The sequence below is a fragment of the Alligator mississippiensis genome, chromosome 13 (genome assembly GCF_030867095.1).
Source record: "Alligator mississippiensis isolate rAllMis1 chromosome 13, rAllMis1, whole genome shotgun sequence".
NCBI classification, from domain to species: Eukaryota; Metazoa; Chordata; order Crocodylia; family Alligatoridae; genus Alligator; species Alligator mississippiensis.
Window position 1 is genome coordinate 9,520,583 of NC_081836.1, and position 17,407 is coordinate 9,537,989.

At 54.9% G+C, this 17,407-nt stretch overlaps 1 protein-coding gene across 1 annotated transcript in view; it reads right to left on the minus strand.

Annotated features, from left to right (window-relative positions):
- Nucleotides 1–2,704: 2,704 nt before the first annotated feature.
- Nucleotides 2,705–17,407, minus strand: part of KLHL17 (kelch like family member 17) — a 32,923-nt gene continuing 18,220 nt past the window's right edge. Inside the window, exons 4-12 of the mRNA XM_019493816.2 lie at nucleotides 16,722–16,943; nucleotides 14,484–14,600; nucleotides 12,428–12,641; nucleotides 11,874–12,018; nucleotides 11,015–11,182; nucleotides 10,150–10,238; nucleotides 9,000–9,073; nucleotides 7,256–7,437; nucleotides 2,705–6,564 (exon numbers count right to left, since the gene is read on the minus strand). Coding sequence (XP_019349361.1) covers nucleotides 6,336–6,564; nucleotides 7,256–7,437; nucleotides 9,000–9,073; nucleotides 10,150–10,238; nucleotides 11,015–11,182; nucleotides 11,874–12,018; nucleotides 12,428–12,641; nucleotides 14,484–14,600; nucleotides 16,722–16,943 — 1,440 coding nt within the window. The 3' untranslated portion in view covers nucleotides 2,705–6,335. The remainder of the gene's footprint in view (nucleotides 6,565–7,255; nucleotides 7,438–8,999; nucleotides 9,074–10,149; nucleotides 10,239–11,014; nucleotides 11,183–11,873; nucleotides 12,019–12,427; nucleotides 12,642–14,483; nucleotides 14,601–16,721; nucleotides 16,944–17,407) is intronic.

Here is a 17,407-nt window from a genome sequence, read left to right on the forward strand (position 1 = left end):
GATCCATGGAGGTGTTAACACAGGAATCACAAAGGGAGCAAGGAGCTTACATGGTTGCTTCTGGATCCACCCCCACAAGGACACTGGGCCCAAGTTTGGTATCTGCAGTTCAGGGAGGAAGCAGAGAAACTGGAGAAGGTGCAGAGAAGAGCCATGGTAATGACTCCAGGGATGGAAACCTGCCTTGTAAGGGAAGATGCAAGATGCTCAATCTATTTTGCTTGTCAGAGAAGAGACCAAGGAGTGACCGGATTACAGACTTTAAGGACCTGCTTGGAGAACAAACATTGGATAATCATCTAGTTGACGAAGGCAGAACTAGGTCCACTGGCTGGGGTTGAATCTGGACAAGTTTGAACTAGAAACAGGGCACAGCTCTTTAAACACCGAGAGCAATCCATCACTGGAACAACTGACAAGGGGCAGCAGTGGCTTCTCCATTACTGGAAATTATTATACTCAAGGCTGGTGTTTTTCTAGCGGTTAGGCTGAGGTCAAACAAGAACTGATTTAGGGAAGTCTTCTGGGCTTGAGTTATACAGGTTACATTAGGGGATCACCATGATCCCCTGTGGCTTTGTAATCTATTCATTTCCCTATATGTAATTCAGTGCCCTTATGTTGTGGGGCTCCACTGACAGGTTCACAGACACTTGAGAAATACACTGTGTTGCAGGGCAGGTAAAAAATTTGACTTGTGGGAAAAGACTGGGTTGATTGGTTTAAAGAACTGGTCCCTGGTGTGGGAGGAATCAGGAGTGAAATGGGTGTCAGTGGGTTACATTAAAAAAGGCAGGACAGGGTGGGGTTTCTGCAGGGCAAGGCAGGAATAAAAGCATTTTCCAATGCTGGGCTCCACTCTGGAACAACCTGATAATAACAAACCAGGCTTCAGGAGAAACTGCCACAAGGCTGTTCCTGGAGCTGCAGTGCAGGCGCTGGGGACGAGCCCTCCTATAACAAACCCACATAGAAGGGTGTCTTGCAAGGCCAAGATAATGGCAAGGAAGAGCGTTGCAGCTGCATTCATCCAACTGCTTATTGCAAACAGCAGCAGCTGATTATTGCAGCTGGGGAAAGCACCCTTCTTCTGCTAAGCGATTGTGGCAGTTTGATCACATCTCTGTTCAGCAGCCTGCGCTTATTCTTAGTAAATCCTGACAGCCCACGAGAATGACACAAATGCCCCCTGTTCTTGTAGATCCTGCAGACAGATGCAGCTGTACTCTGGGGGACCTTTGTTTCCAAGGCACCCCCACACTGGAAACAGTGTGCATGCATTGGTTTTGGACACCTCTAATTTGCTGGACTAAACAACAGTTCCCCAAAGTCCTTTTCACTCTCATCCCAGTGACAGGAGGGCTTCACAGGGGCGGCAGCAGATGGGCTTCATGCTTTGGAAAGCTTTATGCAACCAGTGGTTATTTATAGACAATGAAGACCAGAGTGAGAGCTTGGACAGCAAAAACAGAGCGGGCAGGAAGTCCTCAGGACAGTGCTGCTACCATTGCAACTTGCTCTAGCATTGCAACTGCCCACGCCCATGGGGCCTTGCTGTGGGGTGGGGAGAGTTGGTGCAAGCGGGAGAGGTGGAGAGGAGCTCTTCAGCCCTTGCTAGAGGCAGTGAGGGCTCTCATTCCCCTTCCCCCCAGCCCCTGCTTCTCCGCCTCTGAAATGAGCTCAGCATTTCCCCACAGGCCACGGTGACTGACAGCAGCTGGTGAAGGTAGATCTGATCTCCTGCGCGCTTTCCCTGCTGCCGAACCGAGCCAACCGGCCAGGCCTGCCTTTGGGCAAGATGCATGTGACACTCCTAGGCGAGAGAAGGATGTTTCGTGTCTGGTTTTCATTTCCAACCGGCGGGCAAAAGCCATCAGCTGCACTGAGGACTAGGACTCTCAGGGGCGTCTGGCTCCCAGGCTAGAGTGCAGAGGGCAGGGAGAGCTGTAAATGAGTGGCTGGCGTCTGTTTGAAGCCCTGTTTGCTTTGCACCTAGATTGCCCTGCAAGGTGTTTCTGCACCTCTAGCATCCTCTCCCCTGCTGGTTTCTGGTTTCCCCGCCCCAGCAGCTGGCAGCTGGACCAGCTTGTGCCCTGGCACCCTCTGCTGGGTCCTGGCATGGTGCCACTTTCAAACACTGAATCACAGGCTCCAACCACCCAGCTGTGGAGACAGTCGAAAACATAGCCCCCAGCTGAGGAAAGGGGCAAAGACTGTCTTGAGTGAGTCCAGCTGCTCCATGAACTCACCTGGTGCCCAGCTGATGCCCAAAGCCATGTTCTTGGCTCGTGTGACCTGTGCCAACCACAGTGATGGCTGAGCTGGAGGAAAATAGAGAGAGCATCTTCTGGCTTGGGCTGGGACCAGCTCTGTTGTTCCCTTTGCAGCCCCTTTGCAGCTTTTGTGTGGATGAGCCAAGAGCAGTCATGGTTGAGAGACCCCCATCCCTGATGACGGCTGCTGCCTTCCATCCAGGCTGGACTCCAGCCCGCCAGGGCCAGGGGGTGGCACGCTCTAGTCTGCAAATGCCCAGGTCTGGCCCCAACTCCTCCAAATCCAGACAACTCATTTCCCCTTCCTGAAGGCTCAAGGCATGAGCCTTGGTTCCCCCCAACAAAAGGACAGTGCTTCCCTGGGGAAAAGCTCCACTTCCTAAAGCACGTGGGAAGAGGAAATAAAAAGAAGCACTTCACGGGGCAGGATCCAGTATTCAAGAAAACGTCTTTATTTTACACATTGGCTTGTATTGCTTGTATCCCCCCATTCCCGAGAGTAGTGCAAAATTCAGAAAACAAACAAACACAGAGCTCCACATAAATAAGTCGAGATAACTTACATATAAATAAAAACGACGACATTTTGACGGGGGATGAACCGGGGTCTGCCCCTCCGCCCGGCCACGTGAATCGCTCTGCCAGGACGGGACGGGGTCAGCTTGCTACAAACTCTGACACGGTGACAAGCTCCCTGGGGGGAACATGGCAGCAGACATGGCAGCCACGCAGGACGGAGCTGGCGGTTTAGGAACATCTCTCAGTCGCGTATGAGTGACGCTTGGTGTGAGAGACCAATTAATACTGGTAAAGAAGTGACAAAGAGTGGACAGCTCCCCTTCCCATACACACACACACATGCACACTCACACATACCAAGGCCACCACCTCTGCCTAGAGGGCTGGCATTCGCCTGGCATCCCCGCACCAGAGACCAACCCCTCCACTTTGTATGAACGGGATCCCCGGGGTTGAAATCTCTTAGCTCTGTGGACTTCAGCAGTGCTAAGGCAGTCCCTGCATCCCCCCTATTCCCCCTCCGTTCCAGTATAGCAAAGCAGTTAGTGGCTGCATAGTTAATAAATCCCCCCAGTAAAATGATTTTTCTTTTCTTTTCCTTCACAAAAGAGGCTCAAATTATCTCAGGCTAGTGGGCACTCTTGCTCGGGACCCGACTGGCAGAAATCCTCCCCATCCTGTAGGCTAAAAAATGATTGTGTGACTGATAAAAGTCACTCTCCCAATGGTTGGAGAATTGCTGACACCCCTGCCAGGGATTCATACTGCTTGTGATGCTCCACACTGCACTTGGGGTAGAGCGACAGCACCTTCCTTGGCTGGACAGGACACCCCACGGCTTCCCTGCCAGTATATCCCCTCACCTCCCCATTAAACTAAATACAGTATTTGCCAGCAGTGCCCTTCGTGCTACTGTAACACTGGCATCATCTTCAGGGGGTTGAGCTGTGGCTGTAAACCCCAAACATCCTATGTTTTAACTAAGGCCTTTGCCCACCCTCAGCAACTCCTTCCTGTACCCTCCATGGTTCTTCCTCTCATGCCAGCCCACTCCTATGTTGGGAGGACGGCAGGTAGGAGAAGTTGGCCTGCAGGGCCCTCACTTTCTCTGCCTTACCCATAGGACACAGTTGAAATCCCAGGACTTCTCCCAAGCCACAGCAGCTGGCACCTTTAGCTTCCAAAATGCCCAGGAAGCTTTAAGGCGGATGCTTTGGGGGGTCTTCTAGGATTCTCCTGTGCCTCCTCTAAAGAGGATCCTAGAGGCAGAGGTGCAGGTTGTCACGAATTGGCTTGAAACCTGGGATCCTGATGTGGCTCATGGGTACGGCGAGAAAAAGAGTGGGAAAGGGAGCAAGATAATATCTCTCTAGCACTCTCTCGCGTACATGCACGCACACATGCACACACATTCATGTCCCCCCTAGAGAAGTGGGGAGAAAACAGAAGATACCACCACAATTTTGGACAAGACAGGGTGACCGACTTAACCCAAAATGTTGACTGTGTAATGAGTCAACACTATTGCCGCTTTAAGAGAGAGGTAACTTCACCTTGTGATCAGCGTTTGGACATCAAAACGGTGTCATATGCAGGAATAGGAAAGTCCATGTGAAGGCTTCAGACTTGCAAAATTAAAAAAGGGAACTGAAAAACAGAGATCTTCAAAATGCATTTTAAAAGCCTAAAATCTCCTTCAGGCCAAGCAGCCTAGGCCACGTTTTTGGGACAGCAGTCTCAGTTTTACAAAGCAGCTAGTGATTTGAGGTGCCAAACTTCAGGCACCATCAATGAGCTTGTATCACATACCAAATGCGCTCCCCATGAGAAAGCATGCCCCTTTAAAAATTGTCTCAAATTAAAAACTCCAAAAGCAAAGAAATGCCTAGTCCCTTCTGAAAATCCAGGCTAGTAAGTATTGCCATAAGTTAAAACAATGTGGGGAAGAAGGGATTCAGGTGAGGAAAGAAAAAGAAACGGAGAATGAAACAGTCTTTAGCTACGCCATAATCACAGAGCAGCCGTCCGGTGCTGCTGAGGTACCAGTGGTTGAGCCGTTCCTCGATACCGTGGAGAACACCTGATAAATTTGTCTCAGGGCAAATCACACATGCGCACAGGTGCACACTCGAATTACAGCCCATGCAGTGAAAGCAGATCTTAAGCCACCACCCGCGAGGTTCCCTGGTACAGGTGAGTCCACGAGGACCAACCTGTGGTTTACAGTGTAGATCGGTTCAACCTTTAGTTAACTAAAGTGGTAGCTTAAGACTCCAGGGAGTTGCTACGGGCAAGTGGTCCCGTCCATGCTGGTTTCACTGAACACGTGGCCCCACATACATGCACGCGCACACACCTCTAAAGAGAGTTCCTTCCAAGCCATGATCATTGTCTCATTGACAATGAAAGAAAATGCCCTTCTGGTTTACTCCCCGCATCCCCTGGTGCCTCCGATGGCGGAGACGCGGCTGGGGCAGAGAACACCAGAATCGCTTTAAAAAAAATAAACGAATGGATAATTAAAATCAAAAGATTAGCATCCAAATAAAAAGGCAAACATGAAATAAATAGTGCCGTGCAGCACCCCGCTCCCCCCAGCCCTGCCCTGCCGGCCAGGGCCACAGTGTTATTGTTAAGTAACCAAGTCCTGCTGCAATTCTGGGACCTCCTTGGCAGACCGGGAAATAGCACATGGATGGGGCTGTTCCCAACCAAGAGGCTAAGGGTGGTCTGTAGTCACCGTGGGGTGTCCCGGCTCCAATGGTGTTGAACTTCTTCCATCCATCCAGCTGGCTGAGGCATCTCAGCATGGGCACCCTGGGATCTAGTGTGTGGGGCAGGGGTCAGCGAAGGGTAGAAACGCAGAGGGGTTCAGGATGCGCTGCCCAGACCTTGCCTCCTCCCTGCCCTGTCACCCCGGCTGGGGTTTTTTAAGGCATCGATTAGACACCATTGCGAGACGTACGGTGGTCTCCGAGTCTGTAACAGTGCGCTACGGGCTTGGTTGAGGAGTGTGAGGCTAAGGTGGCATTCAGAGGTGCGGAGGGACATCCTGCCGGTTCCCGGGGGAGTGCCATGTGCGTCAGCGGTGCCCCGCGTCCCCCCGGCCTCAAGCGTTCCTGGCTCCTCCCCAGCATGGCTGTGCCAGCGTGCAGCACATCGGGTCACGTGAAGCCCTAAAAGCAGCAATGGTTTCAAGGGGCTGGGCCAGCCCATAAAGGAAACAAAAGGAGAAGGATCGGTGGAGCAGTGGAGCAGGGGTGTGGACGGAGCCGAGGGCATCCCCCTTCCCCGCCGACAGACACGGGGAGAGAGGAGCCTCGCCTGGGAAGTGCAGTTCTCACCTTCCTCTGAGCCCCCTGGGCGTGCACCAAGAGAGGGAGAGTCCCTGAGGGGCTCAGGGAATGGCTGGGGTGGGAGGCAGCAGCCGGCGCCCTGGCTCCCTTCTACAGGGACTGGCTGCTGCATGGGTCAGGCCAGGCTGGCCTGGCGCTCCGCCAGGCGCTCCAGGCCCCTTGAGGTAAGGTCCGACCGGACTCTTTGTCAAAGGCTCGTCGAGGACACGGAGAGCGTCGGCGAGGAGGGAGGCGGGAAGTTGAGCAGTTCCAGCACCGCCACACCCACGCTGCTGCGGCGCGTGAACATGCACGAAGCTGCCACCCACTTGTTGGTGCGGGGGTTGTACTTCTCGATGGAGTTGAGGCTGGAGCTGCCGTCGTTCCCCCCCACCGCGTAGAGCCACCCGTCCATGGCCACCAGGTCGTGGGTGCTTCTGTGGACGACAGCACAGAGACCGCATTAACAAAGGGGGTGTTTCCCTACCCTGGCCTAGTCCCTGAGGGTGATGCCCAGGACTGCTCCCCAACTCAGGCACTCAGGCTATGTGATTTGCCCAGGGTCATATGCTGATTCAGTGGCAGAGCTGGGACTAGAACCTGGGTGTCTCGGCTCCCGGTCCGTTGTGCCAAGCACTGTTTGATGATCCTTTCAAATAATTAAAGTCATGAACCTAAACTAGGTCCCTATAGCTGGTATTTAGCATGCGGAGCTGTTCCTTCACCCCAGTATGTTGTTAGAAACATCAGGGCTCCTGGAACACCCTTGCCCTGGGGGAGCTCAGGAGGCACCGATGCCAGCCTAGGATTACCTGGGCTGCAAAACACCTGCACGCCTCTCCCAGGGGGTCGCTGTCACCTCCCACCACCACCATACAACTGCTCAGTGGCTGCTAGCTGTAGCCCCAGCTGCCTGCCTGCTCCACTGGCAAAGCTAGGCATGTTCCTGCTGCACAGCACCAGCTAGAAAGTAAAGTGCTCCAGTGGGCCATGAATCTTGCAAAGCCAAGCCATAAGGACTCTTCTTGGGGGCTGTGCACCCCTGGTCCTGGCAGCCAACCAATAAACAGCCCAAGTGAGCTGACACTGGCACCCCAGCCTGCACCAAATCCAATGGTGGTTTCCTACCTCCGGATGTTCATGGGCGCCACGCTCTCCCAGGTGTTGGTCTTCGGGTTGTAGCGCTCCACCGAGTTAAGGCAGCTGGTCCCGTCATTGCCGCCGGCCACATAGAGCATCCCCTCAAGCACAGCCACACCCGCGCTGCTCCGGCGACTCAACATGTTGGCGATTGGGGTCCATGTGTTGATCTAGGGGAGGGAGGGGTAGTGCCTGTGAAGGCATACCAGGCACTCCTGCCAACAAGTTATCCACCCACCCCAGCCATTCAGGGGCAGCACCACAGCCTCGTCGCAGATTGTGTCATGCCTGCTCCACACCCACAGGACGCCACACACCAGCTGTCCAAGACCCATCCCTGCAAGACCCATCATCCACCTGCAGCAGGGGTCTCGGAGGAGATAGGGTCCTGGGCAGCCAAAGCAAGTTCAGGTGCCTCAGGGGTGCTAATTAGACTGACAGGATCTCAATTCCTTCATGCTGGCTGGCAGCTCAGGCCTGGTCCTGAACACACAAACTGGATTGCAACAGAGATCAAAACAGCTCACAACCTCCTGCCTGCTCTTATCAGCTAAAGGGGGAAGGTGGCAGTGGCAGTGGCTGTGGAAAGAGGCTTTCTTGGGGATGCAGAGGCGCTCGGGACAAGAGAGGGAGTTGCAGGGGGCAGGGGGTTACATTGCAATTAGCTTTGTGTCCAGTTCAGTGCCACCCTGAGACCACTTGATGCAGCAATTACTCCTCCTTCATTAACTCTCGTCTGGGTGTTTCTTCTTTCCCATCACACGACCCACCAAACCTGCGCTCAGAGCCTCTCATTTTCTTATGGCACCAAAACTGGTTTAATTCAATATATATATATTTAAAGTAAACAAGGTGAGAAGAGGCAGTGTTCACACCTCGGATGCACCCTCTGCTGGCAGATTCTGGGTGCTGCGACCGTGAACAATAGACCTGTCGATGGTTTCCATGTCCCTGTGGGTGCGTCTACAGGTGCGCTTTACTGAGCACTGGACTAACTTAATGCACAGTAAAGTGCCACCGGCTACATGTGTGCCACAATTAGTGTGCAGTACATTCACTTACTCCAGTGTAGGATAGTCCCATCAGACAAAGGTACTATCCTACACCACAGTAAATTACTGTGCTTAAATATACATGTAGACAGTGATGTTGGGATTCATTTACTTTGGCTCAAACTGAGCTGGAGTATATTCAGTCAGATTAACTGCGCATGTAATGGTGTCCAGTTTGGCCGTGCATCTATTTCTAGATCTGCAGTATGGAGGCAACACTGCAGCCTGCCCCTCAAAGGCTCTGGGAGGCTTTCCATTCAGAGCCTTGTCTCTGACCCGCTTTGTACTAGCCACTAGAGCTGTTTTCTTGGGATCGCCAGCATGCAGCCATCAAAATAAGTGGAGAGGGGCATCATATCACAGCTGCCCTTGCTAGGAGGTCTCTCTGCATATAGCAGAAACATATAGAAATTAAACACAGATCCAGGACACAATCTTGCCAGATATTTGTTTAAATTGCTCCTCAACAGGGCAATAGATGCCTCAGCTGGCTTAGAAACCCCGTTGAAAGGACCTTGGGCACTTAGGTTCCACAGGGTTTTAGTCATTTTGATCATTCCTCATTGTGGTTTTTGCATTCAGCTTCCTACAAGCCTTTTCAACAAGTCCTGTCTGGAGGAGCAAGGGAGAGGAACGGGCAAACCATGCATCCACACAGGCACGCTCTCTCTCTCGTTTACCTGAGGCTCATACTTTTCCACCGTTGCCAAGTGGGCTGAGCTGTCATAGCCCCCGACAGCGTAGAGATTGCCATCTGCAAAAGAGTCACGCGCAGAGTCACCCTCTGCCAGGCCCACGTTCCAGACCTCCGCCCACGGCTCCCTCCGGGCCAGCAAAGCATCCAGGCAGGACAGGCAGGGCCACGGCAGAGCAACCAATGCACAAACCCGCACCATGGGGCAAAGCCCTCCGGGGAGGATTAGCTCACGGAGCAGCTCACGACGCAGAGACCTCAGCTGGTGCGGCGAGTCATTAAACATTCATCAGGCAACGTCTCTACCGAGCCGAGAGAGCCGCCCGGGAGCTCGCGTGCCCTGCAGTCCCCTGCCCTCATTGTGACAGGCACTGGGGATGCTCCCCATGGCCTCTCTTCAGCTATAGTTTTAGCAGATGAGGCAGGAGAAGCAGGGCACTGAAAGGGAGAGAGCTAAAAGGCAGCACCAGGCTGAGAGCACAGGGTGGGGGAAGGCAAAGGAGCCTCCCAGTTAGCATGGGGCATCTGCATGGAGGGCTAAAGCCAGAGGAGAAAGGCAGGAGGGAGGGGAATTGCTGCTTGTATCCTTGAGTGTGTTGCCCAGCACATGGAAGAGCTGTTAGAGCAGTCTGGGGAAGAGAGCAAGGCAAGACAGCCTGCAGGGAGAGCTGCCCAGGCAACAATCAGTCGGGGACTCCCTGGATGGAAACTAGATGGGCTGGGTGGGGAGAGGTCTGCTCCCAGAAGCAAAGGGCAGAGTACAGGGATTCAGGCAGGAAAAGCCTGGGAGGTGAGGCTGGATGGCAGCTGCAGGGGGGCTTCCAGAGCTCCCTGGCTCGAGGGAATTGGGAACCAGCAGCCCTACAACAAGAGTGAGCTGGAAGCCTCAAGAGGGAATGGTTTGAACTTGCAAGGCCAACAGAGACGGTGCCTTTAGAAAGACTGATAAAGTTAATGACTTCCTGCCACAGCACAGTGGAGATCAGGGGACAGTAAGTGACTTGGACAAGGTCATACAGGGAGTTTGTGGAAGAGCTGGCACTTGGACCCCTATCTCCCAAGACCAAGCCTAATGCTTTAACCATGCAACCAGGCTTCCCAGAGGGGAAAGAGGTTCCCTTGCAAAAGTGACCTACCTAACGTTGCCACCCGAACATATCTCCTCCTTGTGCTCATGGCAGCAATTGATGTCCAGGTGCCCGTCAGGGGATCGTACCTCTCTGCGCTGCAGCAGGCAGGGATAGAGAACAGACAGGTTTAATCTGGGGAAGCCCAAGGAAAAGCCTTTGCTGAGGTGCCTTCTAAGCAGCTATCGGAGGAGCCAGAGGGCCCTGGAGCAAGGGGCAAAGAGCTGCTTTGGGGCATAAATGACTGAGGAACAAGGAACTGATGAACATTTATTCCTTGACCATCCAAGTTCAAAATCATGGTCTCCCAAGGAGAGAGGCAAAGCCAGTGCACCTATGGGGGACTGGGGAGAGTGGATAAGAGGTGAAGGGGCAGAACTGGCAGAGGGCACAAGGGACACGTCTACATTGTACACTCATGGTGCCAGCCAGTGGTGTCCTCATACATCACACCAACTGCTTCCCAAGCCAGGAGCAGTCTAGCTCCATCTATTCAGCTACGCACATGCTGACTAGCGCAGCCTCTTGGCGCTAGCCAAGACCAGACAAGGCTGTGAGGAGCTTCAGTGTGCTGCTAGGTAAATGGTGCTAGATAGCACATGGCAATGTGTAGGACCTGAAGCGCACACTGCTTCTCCATGGCAAGCTGGGAACACAGCTGGGGCAGGATTAGGATCTCCCCTGTGAATGGAGGGTTCCAGCAACCCCACTGGCCAGCCCAGTTTTGTCCCAACCCATCCTGGCTGCAAATACCATCTTGAGGAGGTCTGTACTGAGGATGCACCGGGTTTTGGAGACTGGGTGAGGGGTGTCTCTGCAGCCCAGGCACAAGGCCACAGCAAAGGAAAGAGCATATGCCACCAAACCCCCCTACCTGTTCAGACAGGAGGCCCCGTCGTAACCCCCTGCAGCGTAAAGGAGCCCATGGAGTGCTGCCACACCCAGGCAGCTCCGCCGGGTGCCCATGGACACCTCCGGCTGCCAGGAGTTAGTCACTGGGTCGTATGACTCCACGGTGGCCAAGTCTGAGGTCCCATCATAGCTGCAGGGAGACAGAGAGCATCTGGAGCCTGGGGTCCTACGAAGCACTAAAGTGGCACCTAAGGGGCAGGGTTGAGGGCCCTGGTTCCTGCTACAGCTTTCAGACCGGGCACTGCGTGGCCTTAGGGCAGTGCCCATGCCAGATGCAGCCTGGCTCTTGCCCTTGTTTCAGACCCAGGCAGAGCCACAGTTATGGTGGGCCCAGCTCCTGGGGAGGTCTGTGCTGCCCACATCCCCAAAGCGGGCACAGCCAGAGCAGCTTTCCCAACCAACACACCTCTGATCTAGTCATAGCATAAGGTGACATGCCATGCTGGGCCAAGGCAACTTCTGTTCAGCAACTACTTGCTGCTCTACAGAGGCTGCTAAGGACTGGCACCCATGACAGCCCTAGCCACCGCAGGGCAGAGAGCCAGCAAACTCGCTGCAGTGGGCAGCTGGTAGAATGGGGCAGCTCCTCTGGGCTGAAGCTGAACCAGCAAGGCAGTGGCAAGAGGTCCCTAGCCCCTCACAAATCTCCCACCCCTCCACAGCCAAGTTCAACCAAGTTCGCATTCAACAGATGTCCCCTCGCCCTAAGTTCCTCCAGCTCAGCCTCTGTGTTGTGACATCCCTGTCCCCAGGCTCCCTTTCAGCCCCAGCTCAGGGTCCGTCATGGGTAACGCGGACACTCTTGGCGGGCAGGAACTTACCCGCCCACGGCGTACAGCTTGTTTCCGATAGCAGCGACGCCCACCCTGGCCCTCCGGGTGGACATGGAGGCCACCATGTGCCACCGGTCCGTCCGCGTGTCATAGGCCTCGCAGTCTCCGTGGATGGCGAAAAGGCTCCCCCCACCTGCATGCAGGAAGCACCAGTGAGTGAATGAATGGTGGGAGAGTGTGCATGGCAGTGGGTGAGAGAGCGTGAGCAGGGACAGGCCTGTGCAAGGGCTCTGCCCAACGTCCCAACAATGGACATTGTTGAACATGAACATCTGTCATGTCGGTGGCCTCCAGCTGCCTGTTCTCAAGGCCGGGCCACTTGCATGAAGGGAAGAGTTAGTTTTTGATGAGTTTTGCAAATGCCACCACTCACATGAGCTGGAGCCGCCAGCTGTGTATGGTACCAGGCTTTGGGCTGGTCTCCACTCATAAGGCACACTGGACCTCAGAGGTGCCAGCGGTAACCCTAGTGGCACCTTGCCCTCCCAATGCAAAAAAAACCCAAGTGCCTTCTTCCTCCACCCACTATGTCTGTCCCTTACCAACAGCAAAGAGCACCGTGCTGGCCCCCTCGCACCGCCGGGGCCTGGTCCTGCTGTTACCGAGGACCCCCCTCTGCTCCGGCATGAGGTGGTACTTAAGGGCCTCGATCAACAGGTCCTTGCACTCCGAGTGGTGCCGGACCAGGAGCTCCGTGTCCACATTGCTCATCAGGAAGTCGCGGCTCAGCAAGGGCAACCGGACGCACTTCATGAGCTGTGGGGAGGGAAGGGTTAGGCTGGGGCTGAGGGCAATGAGAAGGCAAGAGAGACCGGATGCCTTCCTTGCTCCACACCGGCTCTTCCCTCCCAACCTAAAGAGTCCTGGGACCCCCCTCTTGCCTCTACTCCCCCTCCCCCTGGAAAGGCAGGTGTGTGGGCAGCTTCATACAAGCTTTCCCTGCCTTTACAGAGCCTGGAGAGATGCCTCCCACTGGTCTGACAACAGCACACATCTCACAGCTGCTCCCAAATCCCAGTCCCCATTGCCCACTGGTGCCCGCACCCTGTTCCAGGTGCCAGTGCAGCTCCTTCAGCAAGAAGCCGCCTGCTGGCTTGACCTTAGCCATGTTCCCCTCCACTGGGACGTGGCTCAGAAGGAGAGGGCTACCTGCCTGAGATCATCTGTATGATGGCAAAGGTGGAAAGTCTCAGAGGGGGACTGCTGGGTTAGAACTGAGACATGGGAGTTACTGGGCATCAGTGCTCTTGCAGTTGCCAGCAATGCCCAATGTGCAAGGGGTTTGAGGGTATGCTACTCAGTGGGACCTTGGAAGCAAAGCCAGGGCCTGAGTCTAGGTTGCGGAGGTCACAGAAGAATCTCCCACTGGCCTTCCAGCCACCCCCCAGCAGAGACCTTTGTGCATCTGCAAACATCCTGCCCCAGAGCCCCAAGGCAGTATGTGTGCCCTGGATTAACATCCTCTCCTTTTTCCTCTGCAGTCTCACAGCTGAGTTCCTCGCAGGCCTGGTACTGAAGCCATGAGAACAAACTGACAGGTCCCAGGAGCTGGGGCACTTAGGGATACCATGTCCCCTAATTAATAGATGCTCATAGCCTTGTTTGCAATGCAGCTCACATCCACGAGAGGGGGCCCAGGGCTCGCTGAGAGCCTGCAGCCCCAGTCTGGAGCCGGGCTGGGAAGAGCCCTTGTGAGGAGGAGGGTTGATGATTGCTGTGCCATCGTCTCCCTTAGGCAGGTGGCAGGCCTGCAGGTAAGCAGCTCCAGAACACGGAAGTACTGAGATCAGAGACCAGATAAAGGGAAACCCCGCTCCAAATACATTTGTCAGAAGTTTGGCTTTTGAAAACAAACCTGAAAGCCCAGGCCTCTCGAGCAGGGAGTCCACTGGAAAGGCCAGCACTTCTGCTCACATCTCCCTCTCTGCTACCAGTTCAGCCTATGCCCTCGAGCAGGTCATAACCCTCCACGCCTCAGTCTCCCTATCTGTGAGATGGGAGTAGTGGCACTGACAGGGCAGGCAGGTTTGTGAGCCTCCATTAATAGGGGGAATTTAGAGATCTCCCACCAGAGGGGATGAAAGCAACACAAAGTATTGCTTTCCTCTGAACATGCAAGAAGGCTGTTGAATGGGTAACACACTGGATTAGACCTCAGAAAGGTGCATTTAAGTCCTGCTTCTGCCACAGATTTCCTGCATGCACTTGGGCACATCATTCAATCTGCCCCATGTCCAGCTCCCCACATGATAACGGCTCTCTACCTCACAGGACTGCTAGGAGGTTCAAATCCACACACAAGTGCAAGAGGCTCAAGCACTGGGTGATGGTCACTAACAGAACTCCAGCCCTACCGGTGTGGTATGTGAACCCCGCATTCACCTACAAGCTGGACTTCGGGCAGCAATTTGTAATCAGAAATTTGTGAGCGTGGAGTCCAAGGGGGGTCTAGCTTTGGCCAAACTCATATGTAACCAGAACAAAGCTTCTCAGAGCTGATAAAAACAGTCCAGCCAACAAGTTGGAGCCTGGCCCACCCCACCACCCCATGGTACCCCATCCTCATGATGGCCCAGGCCCCCAGGCCAATCCACATACCCTGGGAACGTGCTGCCTCCTGCTGTCCACATCATGTTTGACCCAGCTGAGCACAGCCCGGTACACTTCTTCCTCTGAGGGCACGTTGAGGCTGTCGCTAGAAACAAGGTCCAGCACCTGCAGGGGTGAATGGAGAAGGCAGCTCAGTGCAGCTCTCACTAGTTGAGGGGACAGGGACATACCCATACACACACACACACACACACACACACACACACACACACACTGCTGGGCTGCACATGCTGAAAGCCCCTGCCTCAATTTCCCTATCAGTAAAATGGGGAAAGTGGTGATAGCAACCTGCCTCCCCAGTGCCCCCAGAGGGGAATCCCTGGTTCAGGCTTGCTCTGCAGCTGGCGCATGCTGTTGCATGCTGTTGTAGGGAGTTACAGGGCCAGGCTGCACTGCTGTGGATCACATGAGACTCACTCCTGATTCACACCAGTGTGACAGGAGCACGAGACCCACAACGTGGAACTCACACTCCCCTCCCGCTGGCTTTGTCCCAAAGCAGCAGTGAGACTCTTGTGAGACTCAGAGCCCATCTGCTGCAAGGAGAATCCTTGGCTTTATTTTCCTTTGGGGTGACTGCTGCTTCAAAGCTCAGCACAGTGCAAAGTGGAAGGGGCGAAGGTGAGAGAGAAGGCCGCTGTGCTGTTCCAAGGACTACCTCTGCAGCCTGAGAACAAACCCTAGCGGGCTTTGCCCAAACCTCTTGGCCTCCTCCCTAGCAAGAGACCTGGTGTTGTTCTTCCTGGCTGTGTCCAGCTCCCATTCAAGCAAGCCCCAGGACCAGAGTCCAAGCATCTCAGCCCTTTAACCAGCCAGCACCCTCCAAGGTGCAGTCTGCAGGCCAGCCTGAGCCTGCTTTCTCCAAACCACCCCTTTTGCCTGCTCTCCCCACTCAGGTTGCAATGCTTTAGCAGCAGACTCCCCTTAATATTAGTCTTAGGTGCGGGAGCCCTTTGCTGCCTCCTCCCTGGTGGGATACTCCAGTCAGCAGAGGATGGAGAGCAGGCAGCAGGTGAGGGTGCTGCTACAAAAAGAGACACCGTAAGGACATAATGAGGCTCCATCTGTAGGGAGCCGGGCCTGTGGAAACACTCATATAAGACTCTGAAAAGCTGGCATGAAATGCTGCCAGCCCCTCGCTGTAAGACCAACCCCACCTCCTCTGACAGCAAGAATGGCAGTGCATTTCCCCAGCTTGCCTGTGCCATGTACAGGACCCACGCTTTGGGAGAGGGGTACCCCTACCGGGAGCTCTCCTTCCGCTTAGGAGCTACGTCAGCAGGGACCAGATGGCCCTCTCTTCCCTGGCAGCGCCCGTGCTCACAGCCCTGCTGTGAAAAGAGAGCCCCGCGGACGCCAACCCCCGCCGGCACCCCCTCCTTCCCGCACCCCCGCCAAAGCTGCTGCCGCGGCTGTCACTTCCGATGAGGCTCAGCAAGATCAGACAGACAGGCCCAGCTCGTGCGTCGGCCGCCCCCTTCAATATTTCATGCGCTGGAAGCAGCCACCTCAGCTGCTCTGGGCCTCACAGCAAAGACGAGCCAACTTCACCTGCTGGGGATGATGGAGATGGAGCAGGTGGGAAGGCAGCCCCCAGCTGCCCCCAGGCCTCCTGCTGCCAGGCATGGGGTGGGGGGCATCTGGACCCTGAGATAGGGTTGGGGAGCTGGGCTGGCTCTGTGTGCAGCAGAGAGGGCAGAAAAGACCACCCTGAACATGCCACAAGCTGCTCCCTGGGGACTGTCACGCCAGAGGCCAGGCTGGCACTGTGTCAAAAGCTGCAGGAAACACAAGCTGAGCTTTGAATTAAACATCACAGCTAAGTGCACAGAGCAGCCCCGACTGCCTGAGACAGCAGCAGCTGCACATGGGGTGAGCTCACCACTGGCCCCCAGTCTGCACTACTGGGGAAATGGGTAGGAGGGAGCCTTATGAGGAGTGCAACAGGCCTGGTGGGACACAGGATGGGAAGAGATCTCCTGGACCACTGAATGCAGTCTCCTGCAGTCACGGGCAATTGCTCATCCAAAAAGGTCCACAGGAGGGTGGAGTGGAGGTGGAAACTTGCCCAGCATAAAGGGAAACCTAGCTCCCACTCAGGCTGAAGCACACGGGGCAGGGCAGGATACAATCATACAGACCCCAGGCGAGACTGTGCAGCTGGAGGCGTGGAAGCAGAGGCTGTGTAGGGGGTCAGCTCAAGGTGTGGGTAAGAACTCCTCCTACCTGCTTGAGTGGCAGCAGCATGAACTCCTCCGTCTTGGACACCTCCACGAAATGCTGGAGGACGTACTTGTGGGCTGATTTGAGCAAATCGCTGCAGGAGTGTGTGTCGGCAAAGCCCCGGATGCCCAGGCAGTTGGAGGGGTCCAGCTGGCTCAGCAGGAACTTGCAACATGCATCCCGCACCCCGTTGAGCTGCAGGAGGCTGGCTGCGGGCAGGAGCGTCTGCAACCGGACAAGGGAGGAGGAAAAAAAGGAGGGGTTCCAGACCAGAAACCCATCTCTCCTATCTCTGCTCTCCACAGAGACAACCCTATTGTCCGTCCACCCAGGCAGGGGCCTAGGGTTTGCCGACACGACTCCGTTCTTGGCCAGCTGGCAGGCAATGCCCTTGTGCAAGACAGCCTGAGATTCAGTGATGCAGAGCAGAGCTAACACTTGGACAGTGTCCAGCCAAAAGCCAGGGTCCTACTGGGTCTCATTGCAAGGCTGCAGCTCACCAGATCTCTTGCAGCTTCTTTTGTGACTTCACAGCTGCATGTGGGTGGTTGCATTTCTCACAAAGCCCTTCCCTTACAGTGGCCTTGGCATCAAACATGGCTAAGGAAGGACTCCTGCCATCCCCAATGGGTGCTGTGCAGGCAGGGGGTGGTTTCAGCCCCCCAACCTGCCTCTGCCAGGAGATCTCC